General features: G+C 46.7%; 1 protein-coding gene across 1 annotated transcript; it reads left to right on the top strand.

The window, feature by feature from the left end:
• The first annotated feature begins 6,463 nt into the window (after positions 1-6,463).
• Positions 6,464-25,280, top strand: CORO2A (coronin 2A). The gene is made up of 11 exons (XM_026085208.1): positions 6,464-6,664; positions 11,720-11,836; positions 15,236-15,385; positions 16,369-16,548; positions 17,341-17,457; positions 19,165-19,269; positions 19,640-19,736; positions 21,569-21,681; positions 22,820-22,910; positions 23,209-23,480; positions 25,149-25,280. The coding sequence occupies exons 1-11, from the start codon at positions 6,464-6,466 to the stop codon at positions 25,278-25,280; spliced, it is 1,575 nt and encodes a 524-aa protein (XP_025940993.1).
• The last annotated feature ends 485 nt before the right edge of the window (positions 25,281-25,765 follow it).

A 25,765-nucleotide genomic window follows, 5' to 3' on the forward strand; every position in this document is an offset into this window, starting at 1 on the left:
AGGCCCTTACTGGGTGAGTGGGGGCAGCTCTGCTGCAGGACTCACTCAAGACAGGAGAGGATTCAGGGTGGTCTTCCCTTCTAGGAGTGGATGGTGGGGAATGCTGCTGGTGAGTCAAGCAGACAGCAGAAGCTGCACCTGGAGGTCTGTGAGGCTGATGAGGCCTGATCCTCCTTGGATGCACTGTGGGGACTCGGTCACCTGCAGACAGACATGGGGATTGTGCAGCTAGGCTCATATGGGATGGAGCTGACCTCGATGGCTACAGGGAATTTGACTGGTGAGGGTGGATGGGGTGGGTGGTTAAACTGGGTGCAGTTTTAGGTAACACCTAATCTGGCTGCTAGATATGCTACTTTGCTGCATCCTGCTCTTGTCTGCATTTTCCCATTGCTGCCTTTGATCCAGTGATGGACAGCCATGTGGTGAAGCAGGATGACTCAATTCTGGTGATTGAAATGAACCTTTGACATGGAGAGGGGTGGTCTGTACAACCCATGGTGTTTTGGCAGGCCCTGAACTAGAATGACTTGAACTGGAGCTGATGAGTTGCACTGTCTCTTAATCTGTCCTCACCAGTGTGCCCATCCCACAGAATTTCCTGTGCACAGTAAATGCGCACGTGTGTTGTGTTCACTTAGAAAAATAGCTGTGACTATCTTAGTAGTTGTTCACATTCCTACAGTAGCGTAGGTTCAGAAACAATCCCGCTTTTAGGTAGAGCTGGATCTGGCTGGTGCTCAGTTTGGATCTGAGTTATTTGCATTGTTCAAGTGGGATCAAATCTGTGCTTTTTCTTTGTTCAGTTTGGCATAGACTTTTCAAGTCTCAGCGATAGAGGTCACCTTGCAGGAGTAGCTGAGCTACCAAGGGATATCTCTTCTGTGAGGAAGCTGTTTTGGCTAGGTGACAATCTTGCAGGAGTAGAGAATAAAAGAGGAAAGTCCACTTATCTCCACCTGGTACAGGAATGCAGCAGATAACATTGTGTTGTTCTTCTAAAACACATATTTGAGAGCTGCTCAAATATAGCAGTGTAGAGAAGTGTTTTGCTCAGCCCAGCTCTTCCCAGCTTCTATATCTGGGCTGCTACCTGGGTCTTCAGGTGGCTCATCCCAGTTGTGTTCAGAAATAACATCCTGCACTTTTGCACTGCAATGGGTCATGACACTTTGGGCCACGCTACAGCTACTTTTGGGAGCAAAAGATATACTGGAGATTGAGATCTCCTTGCACCCTGTAGACTGACAAGACTCTCCTCTCCCACTCACCATTTGCAGAGCTACCTTCTCTGGCGTCTATGTAAGGAGGGGAGTCCTGCTCTTTGCCAGCCCACCAGAAAAGGTTTTCGGAGGCTTGGATGGGAGGTGCTGTGAAAACCATGCTTTCTCCCTTTGTCTGGCCACAGCTATTTCCTGCCCAGTTCTGCCTTTGTTCTGGTGCTCTCCACTCTCTTTGCTGAGAGGAAGGGGTGGAGCTGCCTCTCCTCCTTCTAGCCAGTCCAAAATGTCCTGCCTTCAGTCCTGGGGAGAAGACACGGAGCTTTGTCAGATTGCCTCTCCCAGGAAGAAATATGGTATTGTATCTAACAGAAGGAAGAGCAGAGGGGGTCAAGAGGCGCTAGATGGAGAACAGATGAACCAACACCTTCCTTCCAGAAGATGGAAGGATGAGGAGGAGAAAAAGCTGCTGCTTTAAGAGAAGAGCAGAGAAAATGGTTGTAGCTATAGACTGAGGCCCCTTGCCACAGTAGCTGAGCAAAGAGCTTGGACCAGGACTGTTGATGGAAATGGGCCACCAGTGGCCTGTGACTGGTTCCTATGCCACCTTGACATCAGTGGAAGGATGTATCTGGGCAGGCTGGGTGAAAGCAATCTGCACTGGGGACAAGCTGGGGGACAAGTGTCTTTGTAGTCCTTTTAGTACCCATACACCCACCTAGGCATTCAGTGTTGGGCCTGAATTAATACATACAAAGCGTATGGTGTGTTGGCATCTCTGACGGAGAACTTCTGGGAGTGCTGCTCTCTTCCCTCTGTGAGGATCTTCTTGCAGGCTCCAGAGCTTGCACTGTCTGATAGCTGAGATCTGTCAGAGCCCTAGTTATGCTGTTCTCATTAACAGCCAGCTGGAAGATGGTCTCCTGCTTGAGAAACCATATCTTATCCACTGCAGGGCTTGTGGCAGACAGGCTGTATGTACGGGGGCTGGGAAGTGGTCTCAGTCTCTGCAGGGATTTGGGACAACTCCTGTACACAGGCCTGTAGCTCTATGGGCATACAGGATGTCACTTCTCTCTGCAATCCTCCTAGTTCCAGGAGTGCTCTTGGAGATGCCCTCTGCATGTGCTGGTACTTCTTTTGGGTCACAGAAGGAGTTTTCAGCATTCAAATGAGACTCTTTACAGTTGTTATATCAAGCCTCCAGAATTCTTCTGTACGCTGCTTTCTGTTGTATGTGGCTTTGCTGCAAAGGAATGGACTGAAATACAAGATACAGATTTCCTGGTTGCAGCTCCAAACCTCATTCATCCTTCCAAGGACTTTCTCCAGCCCTTTTCTTCAGGACCAGGACTGTCTCTGTGTCTTACAGTCACCTAAAATGAACCTCCGGATTCAGTGAGCCTCAGTCCAGTTTATGCAAATCCCAGCCCTGGATTTACTCACTATGCCTCTGGGTCTTTGATGGTCACATTTTGAACAATCTGTTCAGATGGAGAAGAAGGCATTGCATGAGTTCAAACTTTTACAGGCCCTTTCCACCAGAATGATTTCAAAATAACAAAGCAAGATAGCATGATAGTTGTCCCAGACTCTGCCTGTTTATTTCTATCATCCTTTTCCCCACATTGGGTACCTCCTGGGCAGTACCTCTTGGATCTAACTCCATTTCTGTGTTATTGTGAGGCCATGTGGATAATTCTGGGGCACTGCTTTAGCTCAGAAACCACCTCCTTTACCTGGACAAGACCATGCAGAATTTCTGTCTTGAGCTTTAGTCGTGTTAAAGCTCCTGCTCCTCTGTCCTCCAAGGARCAGCTATGTCAGACCAGGTCCCCTTTAAAAGGTTCTTGAGCCGCCCCAGGTTTCAAAGTCATTTCATTTTCTCAAAAACTCTGCTTGATTTCTGTAGTGAAGGTGTGAGCTTTTTCAGTGGTAAATCATAGGGTTTAAGTGTGGTTTGAGGGCACTGTGTCCTTGGTTTTCCTCACAGGGGATTCCATACTAGAGGTTGACTGGAGTCCTTGTTTTTTCCCAYACATATAGAGAGCTTGGATCCATGTTGTTGTTTCCTTGGCTGCAGTTCTGTGTGCTACCCAAAGGGATGGATATGTCGCTCCCAGGCCCTTTGGTGTGTAGGAGTAACTGGATGAACTTCCAGAGTCCCTCAGAACATGGTCTTGTCCCATCAGACATGGGGTATCAATTTTCCATATCCTGGAAATTCGCTCCCTGTCCTTGGTCTGCAGATAAGTCAGGTAAATCTCCTGGTGCTATGGTCACTTAAGTAACGTTGTGGGATTTTACATGCAATAATTCATGTTGATCACAGATTTTTCTTGCTAGGCAAAGTCCCAGGCAGATTCATAGGCAGTGGCCTGTGTGCCAAGATACTGAGACATTTCTGTTCAGGCACTCTCCTGCTCTTGGGCAGGGCCTTTGCAACACACTCATGCTTTCTGCATTTTATTGTCACCCATTTGCCTGAATTTCATCTAAGCATTGTAATTTTATCCTTATTTTGAATTTTGCTTACATGAATCCTAGGACTGCTGATAGAAAGGGGTCTCCAGTCTGCAGTCCAGCCTCCTGTTCAGAGCAGGACTGTTGCCAGTGCTGGATCAGGGAGTCTGTGGCATTGTCTAGCCAAGTCATGGGGATGTCAGTGGGGATTTCCAGGGACAGAGACTTCTGCTCTTGCCCCCCTTCTGCTTTGGTGACCTGTTTTAGAGCTGCACCACACTCCTCCCAAACAAGTTTTTCTTAATGTCCATGTCTGCTTTGTTTTGGATCAACCTCTCCCCTTGTACCAGATGCAGTCTGCTGAGGCCACACCTATTCAGATGGGTTTTCTCCTGATACTTTCCAAGATTTTTTCTTTTAATACTGAGCTTTCTACTCTGACTGGAGTGGGGTTGTCAGAGGACCACTGTTCCACTGGGACTGTCTTTGTCAATTGTCTGGAATTTCTGGTCATATCCTACCCTCCTGTCCCTTGGAAGATTTGTAGGTGTTTTGGAGTTCCTGTGACAGCTGAGCCTTCACTTTACAAGCTGAGGTAGGAGAGAGTTATCTCTTCCTAAGTATACTCCAAAATGTGCATTTAATTCCCTTCATGCTTGTTTACCATTGAAATGTTACAGGTAGTCTGCATGGGACATCAGTATCCTGCTATTTGTTCCTGCTCTTCCTTCTTATGAATGATCCCCAAAATAAAGCTTTTCCTTATATGTGGTGACTTCTTCCTGAATTGAGATCCCTGTTGCAGAGAAACTTAGTACCTCCAGACCACAAACTCTCTCCTACTTGAAGAGTGGTTTAGCTAGAAGTTCCTTGGAGCCAAGCAATAATTTCCTTTGCTGTTAGAAGCCACTTGATTCATCCAAACAGTGTGGTGATTTTTTTTCAGTGTGAGTAAACCTAACCACTAAATGAGCATGAAGCTGTTTGGGAGCTCTGYACCTCTGGAGCTCTTTGGAGAGTTAGCCAGTTTCTTTTTTGCTGTGAACATCCTTCCATCTAAAATTGATTTCCCAAGATCACTGCTTTCTTTTTGTAGTAACCTTGCATTTCTTTGTCTTTGTTTGGGGTAGGTAGTCGTCACTGTGTGAGAGATCTTTTACACCTAATGGTTTCTGCACAAGAGATTTAATCAATTTATGGATGAAAGCAGGGTTAACACAGGTAAAACATGCCGGGGTAAAAATGAGAGACAAAAAGGAGTGTAAAAGCAACCTGGGATGTGCTGGATCCAGCAACCTGGACTGATTTTTTTGCAGATACGAGTATTTGTTCAAGGTGGGGTTTGCTCAGAGCTGTGCTAGGGGACTGGGAGGAAGACAGGACTTGCATTATTCAGTCCAACACATCCCAGTGCAATGTGGGATGTGAGCTTTTTGGATCCTTGGTTGTTGGGTGCCTGTATATCTCCTTTTCAACTCCCCAGGATCAGAAAATACAGATTCATAGGGTTTAATAGTTAGCATCTTCCTGGGGGGAAGACAATTTGAAATGTGCCAGAAACATGGACATTTTGGTTTAGAACTGCTTAGTCTCCTGCTTGTCAAGTGGAGTTGAATGGTGATGATGTATCTGGCTTTTTGCCATTGTTTGCAGATTTTTCTACAAAAGCTTACCCATATGAGGGAGTGGTGTAAGTCCTGCTGTAACTCAAACGCTGTCTGGTTGGGTTTCCTGTCAAACTGGAGTATCACTGTTTTTAGATCCAGCATCACTAATACTACTATTCACCAAATGCACTCTAGATGGACCAACATGGGGCAAAACCAAGCACTATCCCAGTCTTTGCTCTTCCTCCTGACTGATTCTGTGGGGTGCTAGTTCACCTCTAMCTTTTTTGCCCAGTCTGCATTTCCTTTCCTTTGGGCAGTAGGATCACATCACAGTCCCTTCCATGCACCTCTCACTGTTTGGGTCTTATGGGAAGAGTGGGAGTTAATAGTCTGAATCACCTTTTCTGTCCAACGCTGGTAGTTTCCTATTTGCAGTCAGTGGTGTCAGTTCCATAAAACTTTCCTCTTCTCTGTGGGAAGTGATTCTTGTGTTAAGCATGTTTCATGTATCTCATTTAATTACCATGTAAAATGCTGTCTGTCAGAGGGCTGTGGTGTGGTTATAAACCAGACATGCAGAATGTCATTGTTAGTGGGAAAAAAAAGCAAATGACTGTAACAACTTGTATGATTTGTCAAACTTTTTTCCCTTCATGTGAGCAAAATTTGGACTCCTTTTTGGGCCTAAGCTACCTGAGGGCTCAGTGAAGTGTACATCCAGACTGGCATGTTTATTCACCATCTCTCAGGCTTTCCTCACCCAAGATGTTTTGTCTTTTGTGCTGCTTCAGCTCTATGCCAGGAGACATTTTTCTCCTCTTAAGCTTGCTGCCATATGGCCCTGTCCCAGCAACATGGACTGCTGGCGCATGTCCCAGGTGGGAGCAGCAGGTGGGTGATGGACAGAGCTGTCTTCTTTCCCTTTTGCTCTCATCTTTGCAAGATGAAGAAGAGCAATGGGTGCGGAGACAGAGGTCCAGTAGACAGGGAGAAGATGAGAAGGGGAAAATGTGGGTGGTGACAAGAGAGCAGGGGTGAGARGAGGGTGAGCTTACGCAGGGGAGAGGGGAACGAGGGTCTGCAAGCCCTGTCCAGCTGCTGGTGCCTGGGCTGACCTTGGGAAGGKCAGGGTGGTCCTCATGGTACTGTGCTTGTGCCACCCCCTTGCAGATGTCCTGGCATCCCCTGTACCGCAGCTCCAAATTCCGGCACGTCTACGGCAAGGCCGCCAGCAAGGACAAATGCTACGACTGCGTGCCCATCACCCGCAGCGTCCACGACAACCACTTCTGCGCTGTCAACCCCCACTTCATCGCAGTGGTGACCGAGTGTGCCGGAGGTGGGGCCTTCCTCGTGATCCCTGTTCATCAGGTGAGCGTGGCGCACGGGAGCTGGCTGCCTCGAGCAGACCGCGGTGCTGAGGAGAGATGGACTTTGCATACGTGGGTAGATCCCAAAGAGGATATTTGGCTAATGCCATCACCTGAATTGCAAAATGCATGGAATGGGCCCCAGGTTCCCAGCACCTGCTTTTTACCCACACATCTTACATGGCTACTTGCGGGTTTTGAACAACTACTTTCACTTCATATCTGAACTGTCTTCCTTGTATAATCAGTAGGAATTGTGTTGTTCAGATGTCTGACTCCTAGAACAATTTGCAAATCAAAAAGCAATTATTAGATGCAGAGGGCAAAAACTGAAGAGGTGCTTTAGTTGCATGGCTCCAGCAGTCACCAAAGGCAAATACTGTATGTTTTGTTCTGACTACCTTCTGCTTTGTGAAAGAACAGAAGAGATGCAGTTATCAGACAATGAAGCTCTTAAGCTGCAAGCACTGATGAAGGAAAAACTTCCCTTTCAGAAATAAATACCATGCTCGTGGGTTATGACGACTTAGGGATCTTGTGAAAGGGAGAAGCTGGTTCTCTGATATTTATTGCTTCTGAAAAATTAGGCGTGCACTAATGTAGATTAACTTCAGTATAAGATTATGAGCTTTCTGGAATCAGGGCAGACCAGATGAAAGGCAAAAGTTCAGTCTTTAATTAAAAGTTAATTGATGGTGTTATTGTAATGCCACTTTTTCAATATATGTTTGCTAAGGATGAAAGTGAACTGGCTGTGCTTGAAGAACCTTGTACATTTCCTGGCCCTTCTGGACTTTGTTTATTCAGCTTATTCACTACTGGTGCTGTTCAGAGACATTCTCTCTAAAATTAACCACTACCTTGTTTTTCTTGACTGAGTCACTTCTGCCCCCTGGACCATGATCTATTGAGGCTGAAGAACTTGTCTTTATCATAGAGCTGCATCTATGAGCAGGCAGCTGGTGACTGCGGGACGGAGGGTGGAACCCAGCTCTCAAAGCATTGGCAAAGCGAGCTGAAGACGCTTGTGCTGCTTACTATTAATTCTTCTGTCTTCTCACCTCTTCTCAGCTCAGCTCTTCTGTAGTAACAATTTTTCCATTATTAACACCTGCTTAAGTACTCCCCCCAGATCTCGAATACTGCTTGCTGAAGTCAAAGGCATATTAGAACTAAAAAGGATACAGAGAAGAATAATTAAAATACGTAAATGAAAATGTGAAATTGCTTTCATGTGAGTAGAGTCTTTGGAGGTTAGGTCTCATCAGGCTGGGAACAAAAGACAAATGAGGACACTAGCCTGCAACCCGGTCTGGAGATACGTGACTGGGGTACCATTGCTTTCCTGTGAATGACAGCTGATCTGTGGTAGTTTTTGACTGGATTCCCAGGGAACAGCCACATCCCAAATAGGCTGCAGTACAGAGGAAAAGCCTGAGACCCAGGGATTTAACATTCAGCCGAGGTTTTAACCCTTACAAACAGTTGCCCTTTTGCAAGGTGTCCCACACGCATCAAATGTGAGTGCTGCTGTTCATGCTAACTTCAGCCCTTGCCAGGCACTGCAAGCCGAAGGCCTGCTCGTGGCAGAAAATACTATTCCCCATTAGCACCAGTCATTTGCTTCCTCTGGAGTGAGGCAATAGATGTCGGTCAGGACAGGAGGACCATATTGTGGTGCATGCTCCAGGGGTGATGAACAACTGCTTGGACAGACTGCTCTTGCTCCTCTGATGTCTTTCTGTGTTCATTTTGTATGTGCTTGCAGAGGGGCTGCCCTCCTCCAGATGTGCTCGCGTGCAGACTGAACCTTGCTCTGTTTAACACTGCCTCCCTGCTTGTTTGTCGTGTTCCTCTCCTGCTGAGTCACGGAAATCGGGCTCTCTCATTCCTCCTTGAAGGAATGTCATTTTTTGCCTTCTGCATGATTCTTCCTCTCTTTCCGAGAGCTGGGGGATCGAGTTGGGGATCAGCAGGGCTCTGCACAGGGAAAGGTCTATCTGCTCTAGATACCTTCCTTTCAGCAGGCCTAAAAGTGCACACTTTTGCATTCAAACCGAAGTGTAATTAGCTGAGAACTGCTTGGAAAATGGTCTCTTGCTGCAGGAAAAAAGTCAGTTATGTCCTCAAGAAGAATGTGCCATTGAAGGTGGCTGGGTGGAACAGCAATGTGTCTGACCAGAAACAGGCTGCGGGTGCAGTGGCTGTCTGGTGTTCAGAACAGACTGAATACATTTGTAAATCTTATAAGTTCTAGGACACATGGGCAGAGTGAGCATAACTGAGAGATGAGCTACTTTCCCACGTTGTGGCCTTCTGGATGTAGATTGGTAACTGATACAGGCATGCTTGGGGATGTGCAAGGAAGGATCTTGACTCAGAGGACAATTTTGTGGCCTTCCTTCGAAAGAAGAAGACCTTACTTTCTCCTTCTCTCATGACCAGACTAGTTTGGGACTGCACCTCATCTGTCTCTTCCTTTTAAGAGTAAGACAAAGGGATAGCAAACCAAGAACAAAGTCCTGAGAGACAGGGAGATATATATGACTGAGTTCCTGCTCCCTTCTCTCTGAGGACAATGACTGTAAAACAAAACCTGTGATGACTCCTTGGGCTCTACCTAACTGAGCTGATTTGTGAGTGCTGGGGATATGGATCCTGACTCTTCTCAGTGGTGCCCAATGACAGGACAAGAGACAATGGGAACAAAATGAAACACAGGTAATTCTGTCTGAACATAAGCAAACACTTTTTCACTGCAAAGGTGGTTGAACACTGGAACAGGTTGCCTAGAGATGTTGTGGAGTCTCCATCCTTGGAGATGTTCAAAACCCAACTGGACACAACTCTGGGCAACCTGCTGTTGGTGACCCTGCTTGAGAAGAGGAGTTGGACCAGACAATCTCCAGAGGTGCCTGCTGATCTCAGCTACTATGTGATTCTGTGACAAGGTGTGTTAATGCCCTTTGGAGAACATCTGAGAAGTGGAGATGACTTACCTCATGATAATCTACCCCATAAATATATGATGGGAAATTTTAACAGTAGTCCCAAAAGGAGTTTCATCAGGAAACTCCATTTTTGGCTACCATGTCTTCTACTTTTCAAAAATGCTCTGAACTTAGAAAACAAGCAGTTGAAAAATTAAACTTGTTTTCCAGCTCTGCAAATAACCCTGAAATGTCAGGTACCCCTGCATGAAGGATAACACATCTTCTTACTAAAACAGTTTTTGCCCTATGGAATAAAGTTTCCCCCAGCACGTGAAGAGCTTGATTTCTACATGCAGATGTACGTCTGAGACCAACAGTATGTCATACATGTTTGTGGGCAGTTTTTTCTTGTGGGCTCTGCTGTGTCCCAAGGCCGCTGGGTTACACTGGGTAAGGTGGAGGTGGCATGAGGGACCTCAGCGCTCCTTTTCTGGGGGTCGGCAGAGTCTGCTGGAGCAGTGGGGGTGGGAGAGGATGGGGCAGGCAGACAGGGCTCAGCAGGGTGAGAGGATGCAGCGGAGCAGCCTGAGAGTCTGTGGGGTGGAGCAGGGAGGTGACAGAATTCCCATGGGGATCAAGGGATCCCGCAGAGATAGATGCCCAGCCCATTGAGTTGCCAGGTTGAAACCAAGCCCTGAAGCAAGAACCTGCCTACAAAGCGACGCAGTGGGTGGGGGAAACCTTGGTTATTAAAGCCCTTTTATCTCTCTTCTGTCTTCCCCAGTCACTTTGTATTGTCCCTGTTATAGATTGTAGTCTGAAAAAACAGAGTCTTTTACATTTCAAAGCCCTCTGACTGTTCAGTTAAAGCAGGTTAGTCCTAGTCTGAGCGACAAACTTTCCAGTAAAGCCAGAATTGTTATATATTATGTTCTGTTCAACACCCAAAACCTTCCAGCTGGCAGGAGTTCAAGGCTGGGAATGAAATCCTAGCCACGTTCAGGTTCAGGTCAACACTGATTTCTCTCTGATGTACTCTTGTAAGGCCTATCTCTAGGGAGGTGCGGGGAGTACACCTGCAGAAGTGCTCGCTTTCCAGAAGAGCAGGTATTTGCGTTCATTTTGGTTTATGATTCTTCCAGGTGGCATAAAAGTAGAGAGGCCACCATGGCCAGCTTACCTCTGTCCTGGGTTGACCGACCTTTGCTCTTGGACACAAGTCCAGGCAGGGAGGGTGTTTCCTGGAGCCCCAAGAACTCCTCCTGCTCCTGCTAAGAAGCAAGTGTTTTTCCCAAGTTAACCAAATCCTCAGCACTCTTTCTAAAACATAATCCATCTACTGACTTTACTCTGTAGCAGAGACTAATGGGAGCTGGAGTGTTTGCAGTCTGAGTTTATCCTGATTCAACACAGCCCCCATGTGGCGCAAGGTTCTCACTACTCCTTAATGCACTTCTTTATGGATGATTTTTTATCCATGAACATGCTGCCCAAACCTGGCATTTTTTTGGAGAATCCTGAATGCGGATTGAATCTGGTGAGTAACTGGATTTGAAAACCATCAGTGTGAAACAGTTAGGTTGTTGAGAGGAAAACTAGGTTTTTAATTTGTGTTTCAAAATGTCATTTTGTTTAGAAATAAATACTAGTTGAGGAGGCTAAAAAAGAAAAGCTAAAAACAAATATTTTTTTCCTGCTTGTAAGGAATGTGTTATCAAGAAGAAAATAAGAATTTTTAATTTTTTCCCTTCAGAAATCTTTAAAAAATGTGGAAGATTCAAATCTTTCCTAAGTTTTTCCCTTCTAAGTTTCCTTTTGGTGTTTGAACCAATAATAATATCTTCTTCCCTCAGCAGTCTGGATTGTTGTGTGTATACAGATTTCTTAATAACTGTGTGTGTTTAGAAAGACCTGAGCAGCACCAGTTTCCTTTCTTGTCAGTGATATCATCAAGACTTGCTTTTCAGGGACAGCAAAAACCCATGTTCAACAGACAGAGAGCACCTGGGGCATTTGGGGCATACAAAGCAGAAAGAGGTTTCCCTCTGGAGCTGGCTCAGATCTTACTGAAAATATCCTGTAATTTCATGCCTCACCTTGGGTTTGATGTTTGTTTTTTCCAGACGGGCAAGCTCGACCCACATTATCCCAGAATATGTGGGCACAAAGGGAACGTTGTGGACATCAAGTGGAACCCGTTCAATGATTTCGTAATAGCTTCATGTTCGGAAGATGCCACTGTAAGTTTTCCAGTTTATAGTCTTTGTTATTACCTGGCTAATATGCTTTTTGGGGAAAGAAATAAAACAGAAACCTAAAGGCCCAAGCATGAGATTTGAAAACATGGACATACTTAAAAGAAAGCCAGTTAAGAGTAAATCCCCTGTCTTTCTCTTGAGGTCAGAACCATGTGATCCCTTCCAGATGATGCCACAGTAGGTACCAAAATCAGTGGGAGGAGGAAGGTCTGTTTTTGTTGGGGCTTTAGTCTTTTTGGGTGTGTTTTCATGAGAAAGACAGGGTATGAATTTAAAATGGAATAACTATTCAAAGCTAATCCATTTGAAACTGCTCTTTTACTACAGAATCAGAGCATCAACACAACATAATCTGGAACGGTTATTTCAGATTAACTGCCTGCATAGCAAATTTGAGCTTGTTTCTGCCCTCAGTTACTCTGTGAAGTCATGCTGGATTAGTTATGAGGTAGCTGAGGAACCTGGGTCATACTTTATGCACAAGGCATGGATGAATGAGTATTTTCCTACTGAAAAGAGAAGACTACAGAGGTGCTGAAGTTAATGCTAATACAAACCTATAAAAAGATATCAAATACCTTGAGTGAGGTTTAAGTTTTAGACAATAAGTGGTTTAGCTGGAGTTTGTATAATTAAGATGCAGTCTCATATTTTACTTCAGTGTGGGTGCAGTCTTGTTTTTAGGAACTGAAAAAAGTAGTTCATAGTTGTAAGGGACAGCTCAGCCCATATCTAGCTACTGAAAGGTTGCTTTCAGCGTGCTATCAAAAGTGTGGTGTGGTTTCTGTGATAGTGAGGAAGCCTGACTAACTCCCATGCTCTTTTTCAGAGATCCCTCATGTGTTTTCTCCCTTTGGGTATATTCACTCTCTGCCACATGGCAACAGGGAGGTTTCCCATGTGAATACCTCCAGTCCTGGCTTGGTGCGTGTCCTCTATCACTTCAGCTCTACCCAAAATCTGTCTTGAATTGGAAACCCATGATTGAATTTTCCTTCCTGTTTAGTGAACTTTCTTTGCTTTTTGGATCTTAATGTCTTTTTCTGAAGGCTTCTTTCAATTTCCAGGCTGCCCATGGGGTTGTATTTTATCTTCCAAGTTGTATTCCAGGTGTTCATGCTGTCTCAGAAAGGGCTTGTGGCTGGAAAGTACCACCGTGACCTCCCTTTGAGCTTCAGATGGGGAATGAGCACAAGCTTCAAAGTTTCCTGCTGGAATTACAGAGTCACAAATTCCCATTTGTGTTCAAAGGGAGCTTGGGAGGTGTCTAGCCCAAACTTCTGCTCAACTTTGACGAGTCAAGTATTGAAAACCTCCAAGGATGGAGATTTCATTGCCTCTCTGGGCAACCTGTTCCAGTTGTTCATTGTTCTCATGGGGAYTTTTTTCCTTATATCCAGTTATCCTGATTTAGTTTATGACCAATATATCTCATCCTCCCACTGTATACCTAAGTAAAGAGCCTGGCTCCATTTTCTCAGCAATCTACTTGTAAGTATTGAAGGCTTCTATCTGGTTCCCCCAAAGCCATCTCTTCTCCAGGCTGAACAAGCCCAACTCCCTCAGCCTCTCCTCAGAGGGCAAATGCTCCAGCCACTGAGCAATCCTGCTTGTCTCTGCAGGACTCACATAAGTTTATCAAAGCTTTTCGTTTACTGGGAGGCCCAGAAATGAATGCAATATTCTAGTTGTGGTTTARTGATTGCTGGGAACAATCACTTTGCTCAATCTACTGGCTGTCCTCCTTTGCTACAGACCAGAATGCTGTTAGCTTTCACTGATGCCAGGACATGCTGCTACTTCATATTTAGTTTGTTGTCCACCAGGACCCCAGTGCCTTTGCAGAAGAGCTGCTTTCTGTCAGCTTTATATTCACAGTGAGCTTGTACCTGGTATCAGCACAAAAAGTTGTTCTAAAATGTGTTGCTGCCTCTGAGACTGTGCTCTTCGCTTCAGTACAGCCCTGGCATCATCATCTTGGCACCAGGAAATGGGATCTTAGGGGTTCCCTGCACAGTGACACAATGCAGGGACACTTTTTCCCTCCCCACTACTTAGCAGACTCTCTTTCATAGACTCTTGGTACCTGGTGGCTGGAAGGGATCTCCACACAGTGCAAGCCCTACTCTAAGCAACGCCAAGTGAATCAGGTTGCTGTGGGCCTTGTCCAGTTCAGCTGGGAAAATCTCCAAGCATGGGAATCCCACAGCCTCACTGGTCCCCTCTTCCAGGGTTTGAGGACCCTGCTGGGGACAAAAAGACTCCTCTGATCTTTGAAGAGTGCACATCTTGCCACTTTCCTCCATTGCCTTTGATGCTGTCCCTGTGCATCTCTGAGAAGAGTTTGGGTCCATCTTCTCTGTCTGCAAGGGAATTGAAGACAGACAGAAGAGCTGCCCTTTGCCTTCTCATCAACAGGCTGAACAAAAGCCCTTCTCTCCACCTCTTCCTAGCTGTGCTCTGCCACAGACCCCTCTTCATCTCAGTAGCTTCTGCTAGAATCTCTTCACAGGATCAATGTCTGTCTTATTCTGCTCTGCCCTGTCCTGGAGAGATGGACATTTCCCACCACCCAGGCCCTTCAAAAGGGCCAGCCTTGCTGCAGCCTGCTGTGGTGGTGTCACAACCATCTTTTGTGCCCCTAGGTGCAGCATGCAGGGTGGTGCTTTTGGGCACCAAAAGGGACAGATTGCCTCTGTGAACACTAAGTGTCCTCCCTGGTTCCTACTGCTGCCTCAAGTGGGCTTAGAGCTGAGGCTACAGCAAGTGGCCTGGGGCCAAGAATTTGGACATAATGTGGAGAGGGCTCTTCCTCAGACCCCTCCTGTTCCTTCTAGCTGATCTCAGGCATGTATGAGTTAAGCCTGCTGAATATCTTCTCCCTTGTGGTTGGAGAAGTGACTGTGTGTCTTTTCCATGGTCCCTTTTCTCTGTCAGTTTTTCAACTGCTGCTTGGATCAATCACTGCTGTGATATCTGCTGGGACTCTCTGTTGAAGTTTATTTCAGATTTCCTGTTCCTGTTCAAAGTTTGTGAGGAGACAAGGTAGAAGATCGCAGGTGGCGTGGTTTGGTGTCTGTAAAATCTGTGGCTTAGTTCATCCCCTTTGGAATAGCTTTTTGTGATTTGCTGAACTGCAAACATGATTTTGTGAACTTCTGGCCAGATGCAGGGGTTTGACTGCTGAGCTTAGACAAGCTGGTGGAACTGCTGGCTAAAGATAGAGGGTAAAGAGGAGTCTTCAGGCCCATGGAAATTCTGGCGTTTCTTCAATAAAGGCAGGAGCACATTTGTCCTCTATCAAAAGAATAACTTGTTATTGGTAAGTCCCAAATTAATTCCTTTCTCAGGGATCTCACAGACCCATCTTGTGCCATTCAGGTTAAAATCTGGGACATCCCCAAGCACTTGCTAACAAGAAACATCACAAGTCCGAAGAAGGAGCTTCTTGGGCACGTACGAAGAGTAGGCCTCATTGAGTGGCATCCCACTGCCAGTAACATCCTCTTCAGCTCTGGCTATGACTACAAGGTGGGTCTCTTCTCTGTGGAGCCCTCCCCTCTGGGCTTGGCTCCATGTGCAGGTGAGTGGGGAGTCACAGGGTCTGTCCAAAGGAAGATGGTTTCATAAGTTCCTTCTAAATACTCTTCCACATCCCTGTTGTAAGAAGGTCCCCTCAGACGGGTCCCCATACCCCTATACCAGATGGGTGTAGCTCCTGTAGCAGATGTTCTCTTGCAGCAGGCAAAGGATGAGGGCAGTGCGGGAAGGTGCTGCTGATAAAGGTTCCTGCTCTTCGCTTGACTGCAGAGAGTTCCCAGGCAGGTGGGATCAATTTGTCTCTGAGTAGTTGCCACCTGCTATCTGCGCTGGCAGCTTGAGCCATGCAAGAGACCCTGTTGCACTCTTTACATGGGGCAAAGCATGCTGAGAAATTTGGGGTTTGATTAAACATACCTTTCCAGAAGGTGAGATGGCAAAAGGAAAATTATGTCCAGGTCAAGGCACAGGCCGTTCAGTTCAGCAGGATGTTTTGAATTTTTTTTTATTTCAAGCTGTAAGAGAGTGCTAAGAAGTTCAGAAGCCTTTTGCAGGGGGAAATTCCGTAAGTGACCCCAGTGGTGAAGGGACATTGTGACAAGTTCCAGAAAGGCTTGCTAGTTTTCCAGTCTTCTGATGAACTTCAGTCTAGTCTGCTCTTCTTTAATAGGCAATATCCAATGCCATGCACTTTCCTGTGGCTTCGTTCTTGTGTGTTAGTGTAAATATCTGCACTGATACTGGCCATTTTTCTGTAGAAAATATGGTCTCAAAGGACATGAGATTATTAGATGTTCTGGGCAGATGTCATGTCCCTGATATATTCCTGTAAGGTACCAGGAATGATTTTAAATGCTGGAGAACAACCATTCATGATGGTAAGACCTGTACGTGTAGAGAAGAGGGGAATAGTGTACACGAAATCCCTACTTGTTCAGTTAGAAAAGGGCTAACTGTTTGTTCCTTTGCCCCAGATAATGATCTGGAACCTCGACACCAAGGAGGCCGTCCTCTCGAACCCAGTGAAGATCCTTGATGTTCACAGAGATGTGATCCTCTCCATGTCATTCAACACAGATGGCAGTCTCCTTGCCACAGCCTGCCGGGACAGAAATATTCGTCTGATAGACCCTCGTGCAGGAGTAGTCCTACAAGTAGGTTGGATTCAGAGGTTTGTGGTCCAACTTATCTCACTTGGGGTGTGTTTCCTCTTCTGGGTAGACTCACTGCCATTAACGAAGACACATTTGTGCCCAGCATTGCCCAAGACACCAGATGGTGGTATTGGCTTCATGAAACACTTGCTGCCACTGTTGAAAACAGGGTTTCTGCCTCCTGCTACTAAGCCCCTTGCTCTCTGAAACCCTTCTTGAAGTGTACTGTTTGTGATAGCGCTCTCCTGCAGTGCTCTAGGTACTTCTGTGGGATGCCTTGGGATGGCTGGGTAGAGATCAGGTGGACAGGTGGATGCAAGTGTATGTTTGTCCCACTGCCAGGGTTGTTGTCTGTACTTTGTGTCTGTTGGTAACATGAAATTGATTACCTTTGTAGGTATTTGAACAGATCTGTGTACAGAGAGAGTCTTACCTAAACCTAACTGGGACTGCCCTCTTGCAAATACCTGAATCACCAGTTAAAGCGAATGATTGTTTTTTTTTGGAATGGCTCTGAAGAGTTTAAGCTACCTTTTTCAGACCCTCATGAAATCTTGTTTACTAGTTGAACCAGGCTGAGCAGATCTTTTGGACATGACCAAAGTCAGATATCTCATGTAACATAAAATGTTCCTTTACAAAGATGGCCTAGTATGCCTTAGCCAGCCCAGATAAGCTTCATGGGCAATGGAAGGTGGTTTCTTGTCATGATATGATTTCTCATGCAATTTTTTACTGTAGGAAGGGAACGTGCTTTCCTGTATTCAAGTGATGTGCCTTGTCTCTCTATAGGAAGCCAGCTACAAGTCTCACAGAGTCAATAAAGTCTTGTTTCTTGGAAACATGAAAAAGCTGCTCTCTACTGGAACATCTCGGTGGAATAATAGGCAGATTGCATTATGGGATCAAGTGAGTTGAACCAACAATCCTAACTTAACCAGCTTCAGTTTTCTCTCTTTTGCTGTCACTTTAACTTTTCTACCTGCCAAATACCCAAGAATTGGTCTGTAACAGCAATTCAGAAGGGGCTTGTTGAACTCTTAAGGCGGATAGATTTTACTGTTATGATGCTCAAAACTTTAAGCATAGAAATCCACCACAGCAAAGGGAATGCTGTGCCAACTACAGGAAGAAATGATTCGAAGGACCTTTGGGTGATCAGTGTGGTTCTCAGTTAAAAGAAGCTCTTAGCAGTCTTCCTGGCAAATTGTCTTTGGCGCTGGAAGAGAAATGAGCACTGGAGACAGCTTACTCAGGTGACAACCTCAAGGGAGGAAAAGATCTGTTTATTTCTGATTATTCTTTATACTAGAGTATTGAGGTAGCTCTTATCAGCCCCTTGCAAGACATAATCTCTTATCATGATGGTTACTAGACTGATGAGACCCTGCTGTCCTCTGCTAACTCTGAAGTTTCATATGGAGTGAAACTCTTTCCCTCTGTCACCATCTCATTTTGTCCCTCTGTGTCAAATGCATTACAGCACAGTCTTCTGTCTCTTTGCTGCACTGATACCCTTTGTACCAGACAAAGCTCATAGACTCAGTCTCTGATTTGCTCTTGGGCTGTGCTTGGACATGGTATGTTTGCAGAAGTGAGAGGCAGTGGCACTGTGGTGCTGTCTGAAGGCTTTCTCCAAAGCTGAGCAGTCCTCCGACACAAGGATCTCACATCAGGGTCTCACTGCCTTCAGACCTGCCAAAAGAGCTGGCCGCAATATTAGTTTGAGAGCATAGTGGGAAGGCTGGTGAGGCCAGGTATGTGCAGCCTCCTTAGAGACAGGCGTTGGTAGAGTACCTGCTCAGCAGGCACCTGTCTGAGGACCACATCTGCCCATGTCTTTGTCACATCTAAACAGCAGCTCTGGTTTTCTGGAGTCTGTAGCTGGGCAGTTCTGCAGAACAAATACGTGTTAACCCTGCACTCAACACATATTTATGTGACACTAGCCATACTTGTCTTTGGATTGCTGTGCTCTGCCCTGTTGGTCCTCCCTGCATTGTTCCCTTCAGCACTGCAGGGCTAGCTTTGCACAAGACTTGCCAGCCTTGTGTATGCAGTGGTAGCACCATCCTCTTGCCAGGCCTACCCACATAAGGCCATAAGTGGGGACTTTTCCCCTTGCAGTAGGCATCTTCTCATTGCGTAGTGTGGAGGCCTCTCAGCTAGCGGAGACTGTTCTTGCTCTTAGGATGGTGCACTATTGTGGAGGTCCCCATCTTAGCTAAAGATGATGAGGGAACCTGACATTCAATGTGCAATGCACACATATCCTGAAGGCCTCTCTATCTCCCTGAGAGTGCTGGCCCATATGGCCTTCATGTAGAGGCCACTTCTCTCATTGTACCTACCCCTGAAATGTCACCAGGTGCCGGAGATACTGGGGTAGGAACTGATGTCCTCTGTCAAGAGTCAGGGGAGCAGCAGGGAGCCAAGGACAGAGTACCTATCTCCCACCTACAGAGATGTGAAGGAGTCTGTGCCTGGCCCTCTGCTCAGGGCTACTGTCCGTGGCCTGGGGTCATCACATCTGCTCCTTCGATGGGGATTCATGTCCCTGATTTGAGGTCACTGACATGCAGTTCCAGCAGTTTGTTTTTCCTTTGTCCTGCCCAGAATGACCTTTCCATGCCTTTAATGGAGGAGGATCTGGATGGCTCCTCGGGGATCCTGTTTCCCTTCTACGACTCAGACACACACATGCTTTACATTGTGGGAAAGGTAAGTGCTTTCCACACTGGTGAATGCTGGCCTGTCCGATTCTTCTCCCAGACTGCATTGCATCACCCACCTCACTCAGGGTAAAGTCAAAGGTGCTCCTGAGGTGTGTTAACCTAAGATGATGGGCTGATGGGGTGGGGCCTGAAGGTCCTACAGAGTCAGGCTACATATTCCGCTGCTGGCATGCCATGTTTACCCCAGAGAGGTACCTTGCAGAGCCCTAATCTTCCACACAGAAATTGGAGGGTAAATATTTTGGCAGGAGGTGCTCCCGTTCATGACCTTGCATAGCTTTTGGGGCCAGGCACTCTTCTCAGACCCTCATGCAGAGCAGCGGAGTCTCGCTTACGTTCATCCTTTTTGCCTTTAGGGTGATGGAAATATACGGTACTATGAGATAAGCCCTGAGAAACCGTACCTGAACTACCTGACGGAATATCGTTCTCCTTTACCACAGAAGGGAATTGGTGAGTGGCAGCGTGTATGTTAAGTGTCACAGTAGGGTGGTGGCTTCTTTGTCTTAGAGACTGACTGAATCCAGGACTACTCAAAACATCATGGGCTCTGTATAAAAGACAGTGGGTCAGACTGTCATCTCCATCCAGTTTTATGTGTGCACCACTGTTGGCTCGTCCTGGCTCACCTATATATCCCAGGTGAACTACAGGGTCACAGCCTTGCTGGGTCTCTTCTGACCGGCTGAGCATGGGCTGGGCAGCTTAACTCTTGCACCCACTATCAAGGTGGCCAAGGTGGAGGGGAGCGTCGTCTGGATTTAGAGGTGCAGAGTGCTCCCTGCCTGTAGGGAATCTGCCCCCAGATTTACATCATTAAACTCTGTTGATGTTGTTTCCACTCTGGGATTTCTCRGTGCTTTATGGGTGCCCCATATCTTTGTGCCTTCGCTCTTATCTCTTGTCTAACTTCTGTACTGGCATTTCCCAGTTAGAAATGGACCTGCTGTGCTTAGGTCACCTATCCTCCTTTGGAGATCATTGCTGATTAACCTGCCTGCATCCTACCCCAACCTATTAAAGCTACAGAATTGGCTTTCAGCCTTCAGACCCTTTTGATAGTTCTTCCTTGAACTTTCTCCAGTTTATCCCATATGTGAAATTTCTCTGTGGACTGATGTATCTTTAGGATCATTTTCCACCCCTCCATAGTACCTGTAGACACTCCCCTTCTTCCAGGACATTGGTACAGATGTTTAGCAGCCACTGTCCTGGATTTTTTGCTTGCAGGGCCCCTCCAGAAAACTGTTATTGGAAAGGAATAAATCATTTACAGCTGAACTGGAAGATCTCTCCTTTATTCAGATTTTTTAATCTCTCCAATATACAGCAGCCTGATTTTGTGTTCTCATAGTTTTTTTAAAAAATCACTCCATTAAATGGAATTGTACAAGTGCTTTTAAAAGATCTGAGTGTATCAAATCTGCTAACCCAATTTGCTGAGCTAATCAAAAATACTGCTAAATTTACTGCAGAATAGCTTCTTCCCCAATACTGCAAAAAAAAAAAGTACAAGGTAGAGGAAGGACTTTAGAATCACATTTGGCTGAATGCATGATATAAGAAGCAAGTCTTTCATGTAGAATCTACTGTTTAATGAAATTGTTTGGTATTAGTACTAAGCAAAGCTTCTGTGGGACTCAGTGAAGTGAGCTTTATAAGGAGAGGCAGTATCTTTTATTAAGGCAGTTGACATGGTTCTAGGATTTTGAGTGCACAAGCTTGTGGAATAGAAATCCACTGAAGATACTGAGTACTTAGACACCATGTCTGGCTTGGCCTGTCCCTGAGTCACAAATGGTTGCTGTCTGAAAGAGTAGTTTTTCACACCGTTACACTCCATCCTGCTGTCAGCCACTGTTGGGGGTAGGATATTGGATTGGAAGGACCTTTGTCATGACCTGTACAGCTGTTCTGGTGTTGTTTAGGTATCTGGAAGTCCCTTCCCAGTGATCCTGATAATTAAATCCTGTGGTATCACCTACCTGTTTTGCTCAGTACTGGTCACTCTATCTGCAGCTCATGAAAGTAAATAAAGACTATGAAGCTTAACATGGCAAATGCAGACACTATGCATAACCATGTGGTCTGACAGAAATAAATGATTGAATCACAGCTCTTGATTTGCTCTGCTGAGCCAGTTTTGGGTACAGAGTTTAGACTATACTGCTACGGAGCTGATGCTGTGATTCCTCCTGTTGTTTGGTGACACTTTTTTTCCTGGTGGATGACATTAACTTTCCTAGGAAGATTTGTGCCCCATTTTTCTTGTGCTCTCTCATCAGGAATAATGCCAAAGAGAGGCCTTGAAGTGTCAGCCTGTGAGATTTTCCGTTTCTACAAACTGATCCCAACTAAAAGTCTGGTTCAGCCCATCTCCATGATTGTGCCTCGACGGGTGAGTTACCCTCAGATCACACCTGTTTTTGGGACAGATATCACTAAAAAAGAGGGCAGTGCCTCCTCTCTGTGACTTCTGGGGGTCAAGAGAGCAGGTAGAACAAGGAATTTTCTCTTTCCTGGGAGGAGGGACAGAGCTGGGCAGCTTGTGGGGCAGCCTTGCGAATAAATCCTGGTTGTGTAACTCAGGAGTTATGTCTTTACAACAGCCAGCTCTCTTGTGTAAGACATGCTCATCAGACTGCTCTGCTTGGATGTGACAAGTGGTCTCTCTGACTGCTGGGTCAACTGGCTGGCTGTAAACTTCCTCAGTCGGTGGCATCTGTTTGTCATAATGACAAAAGGGAGATAGGGGTTTGGGCTGATGTTAAGTGATGCATGAACTGCCCCTTGAGAAAGGAAGAAAAAAATCCCCTGGAGAGTAAGGAAGGGTATGTGCCCGGCTCTGTACCCAATGGGCACAGGAAACATCTGCCTGACAGGCAGTTGTTCTGCAGTATGTAAAACACGATCCATTGCATTGTGAGTGCTGTAGAAGGAAGTCTCAGCAGGCTCTGAGCTGGTGTGGCTGGAGAGTCAGGCTTGGATGGCCTGGTGTCTTGCTAACCAAGACAGGTCTGCACATTGTGTCCATGAGCTCAGCATAGATTTGGCCACAGCTAACCACAGTCACAACTGCTTCAGACTCCTGCAGTCCCTATGTCCCAGGGCATGAATATGTGGCCAGCCAAGGTAGCTGGCCCATGGGTGTGTGAACAAATGTAGATCAGAAATGACGGCAGTGTGCTCTTCCAGAAGTGTTGGAAGGTGCGAGTACCCTAAGCAGAGCCAAGGCTCATTGCAACCACCAGTCATGCAGGTTCCTCCAATGTTATCTCCCTGGCCAGTTTTCCTCAAACCATCTTATGATTTGTGCTTTCAAGCAATGATTTGGGTGAGGAGGAGGGAGRCTCAGGGTGGGTGAGAAGATTTCGTGTCTGTGCTGATGAGTGCTCCTGACACCCTTTCCGTGCTCAGGTAGAATGAGTGATCTTCTCTGCCATGCACAGGTATGCATGGCCCCTCTAAGCACAGTGCCAAAACTCGCTGTACCCAGGGGCTGAAGTAGTGACTCTGGACTTCCTTTTTGCTTGCAGTCGGAGTCATACCAGGAAGACATCTACCCCTTGACTACTGGAGCCCAGCCAGCACTGACAGCACAAGAGTGGCTGAACGGAGTTAACAAAGGTCAGCACATGGAGAGCAGCCCAGCCCTTCAGCTCCCCGGGGCTTGGGTAAGCTGCCACTGGCTCTCTGGCCTGTTAACTGCCAGAGAAGTAGGAAATGAGGAAAATGGGAGACATAAAAACTATAGCTATAAACCAAAATAATTTGGTGGCCAAAATATTCCCCACTGTGAACTCTGGAAGTCTCTCCCGTCTAGCGCTTTCATATTTGTCCCCGCAGATTGTATGAATGCATTGCTTACTGCTGATTTCTGAGTATGGTCTGTGAGTGCTAACCAGCCACCTGCCTCCCTTTGTAGGGCCTCTGCTGGTATCCTTGAGACCAGGCTCTGGAGCTGTGAATTCCTTACCGCAGTTTCTTGAGCCTGAGCCACTCCTGAAAACTACAGCCCCAAGCCAAAACTGGGACCGGGGAGGAAGGATGCCACTGGAGGAGAAGCAGAGGAGAAGTGAGGTCCAAGACAGCAGGAACCAGCTAAAAGTGGAAGAGACATTGCTGAAAAAAGAGCAAATGCGCCTGTCCAATGGCTTTGACATATTTGAGTGTCCACCACCAAAAACTGAAAATGAGGTGTGAAAGTGTCTGGGGTGAAGGGTTTGGGGCTGCGGGGGGATAGCCAGAAGCACCTGGCAARAAGATGCCATTCATGAAGTGTCAGGATCTGGAAGGGTTTGTGTTGCAGAGCCTGGGTGATTGCAGAGCTCAGAGCCCCCCAGCTCTGAGGCCTGCACTTCCCACACACATCTTCAGGTTCCCACCATGAATGACCCCTGTCCCTCAAAGGTGGAGCAGTGTCATTACCTTCACCATCAGCAGAGGGTAGAGAAGTGGAAGGACTTGCTGTGTCAGAGTCAGACTGTGCTCTCTTACATGTCCCCTGTGACAGCGTGAGCTCGTCATTCCTTGCAATTGCAGAAATTTTTTATGCCCTTGCTACCATGTGAAAAGCAGAAATATGCTGCTGTGGGAACCAGCAGCGCCCCACCTGAGGGGCTTTGGAAAAGGAGAGAGGAATTGGTATTTCCACTTGTTAGGCATTCTTGTGCCACAGACTTGCCTGATTGCTGGCTGGGGACAAGGAGGTTCTTGTGACCTCCAGTTTCTGGAGGAGATGAGAGTTCATGCAATGCAACCTTCTACATGAACAGCACTCAAAAAGCCAGGTGAGGCAGGAGGAACCCCTCTGGAAGGTGCTCTGTGTGCCCTGTTTCATCAGCACATGGTGMTTCAGCATCTCCTTTTTCCTTCTCTCTGGTCATCCAACACCTAAGCAAGGTGGAGTCCGTAGAGGAGACACTCAGCTCTGAGAGCAATACTGCCTGCTGGGTTGGCTCGCTGGAGTGGCTGGTCTGAAACACCTTGGCAGTGCAGTGCCATCGAGGCCTGGCTGCTAGTCAGAGCCTGCTCCTGGGAATGGCTGCAGCAAAGGTCCAGGCAGGTCTATCTTCCAGCAAAGGGTCATGGTCTGTCTTCAGCCATGGCCAACCCCCCTGTACAATACGTGTAGTATACAGTGGTAGATCTCTGGTAGTTTGCAAGCCCCCAGTCATTTGGAGCTCAGGGATGTTTTTGAGTCACTGGTAGCTTGTTTGCATTTAGGAGCCCTGGAAGGATTTATTTCCCATAGTCTTGCTCAGGCCCTTTTTTCATCTATGCAAAATTTTGGCATATACAACCTCACGGGGTGAGAATTTCCACAGCTGAATTTCTCATGATGTGAAGAAAGATCTTTTTCTGCGTGTTTCTAAGTCTGCCTCTGGAGGTTACAGAAGCGGGAACGGGACCCTTGTGGAGCTGAGTACTCTACTGCCCACTCAGTGAAAGGCTGTGCTAGTCCTAGCTGGAGAGGACAAAGCAAGATCAGAAGGAAAAAGGAGGCCCAGAGAGACAACGGGACTTGCCCAAGATAACAGTGGGGGATGTGGCAGATCCAGGAATTTAGGCTTTAGATATTCTGTGTCCAGGCTTTGAGTCATCGGTGGCATGAAGACCCCTTTCCCTGTTCTTTTCTGCTGCTGAGTTAAGGGATGTGCCTTTAACAAATGGTGTTGAGAAAGACCCACATGCACAGCCCATGCTAGTGGTCAGCAGGAGCCCTGCTGATGGCCAGTCTATAAGAGGAAGATCCCCCTTAGAGGCTATTCCTCCCAGAAGTGATGTGACAGGACTGGTTGCATTTGACAGGATAAGCCTGTCTTTTCTCAGTGTCAGAGGAATAAAGTGTGACTTTTCTTACAGCTCTTGCAGATGTTTTACCGACAACAGGAAGAAATCCGGAGACTACGTGAGCTGGTAAACCAGAGAGACATCCAAATTAAACAGCTGGAGCTGGAGCTCAGAAACGTCTGCAAGGATGCAGGCAGGTACTGAGGGCAGTGGCCTGCAGCCCTTGCACCGCTGGCAACTGCAGCAGACTCCAGTTCCTGCGGAGAACCCTTTTTATTTTTTTTTGCTGGGGGAAAGACTGATGTTTCAGGCAACAATGCTTCCCTGGCTTGCGGTGGTCACATATCCCTAATCATCACCAGGCAGTTACTGATGGACTTGCTGCACTTCTTCAGTCTCCCTCTTGCTTGCCCGTCCACTCATGTCAGAAGCTCACGTGTTAATGGTAGTGGAGACTTTGGAAAATCTTGCTTTTCTGGTTCTGAGGAAGTGAACAGTTAAGCTCTAATGACCTGTTTTGTTGCCCATCCGTAAGGATGGAGGAGTGGACGCAGCTTCTTTTCCCAACCCCCAGACCCAGTAACACAGCTCCTGTGGCCACCGTCCTCCTACCCTGGAAGACAACCCTGCAGCTGAGCTTCAGAGGCAGCTCTGGCTCCAAAGCAAGCCTCATGCGCCCTTCTTGCCTC

This window comes from Apteryx rowi, unplaced genomic scaffold, assembly GCF_003343035.1.
Source record: "Apteryx rowi isolate R43461 unplaced genomic scaffold, aptRow1 scaffold_661, whole genome shotgun sequence".
In the NCBI taxonomy this organism is placed as follows: domain Eukaryota; kingdom Metazoa; phylum Chordata; class Aves; order Apterygiformes; family Apterygidae; genus Apteryx; species Apteryx rowi.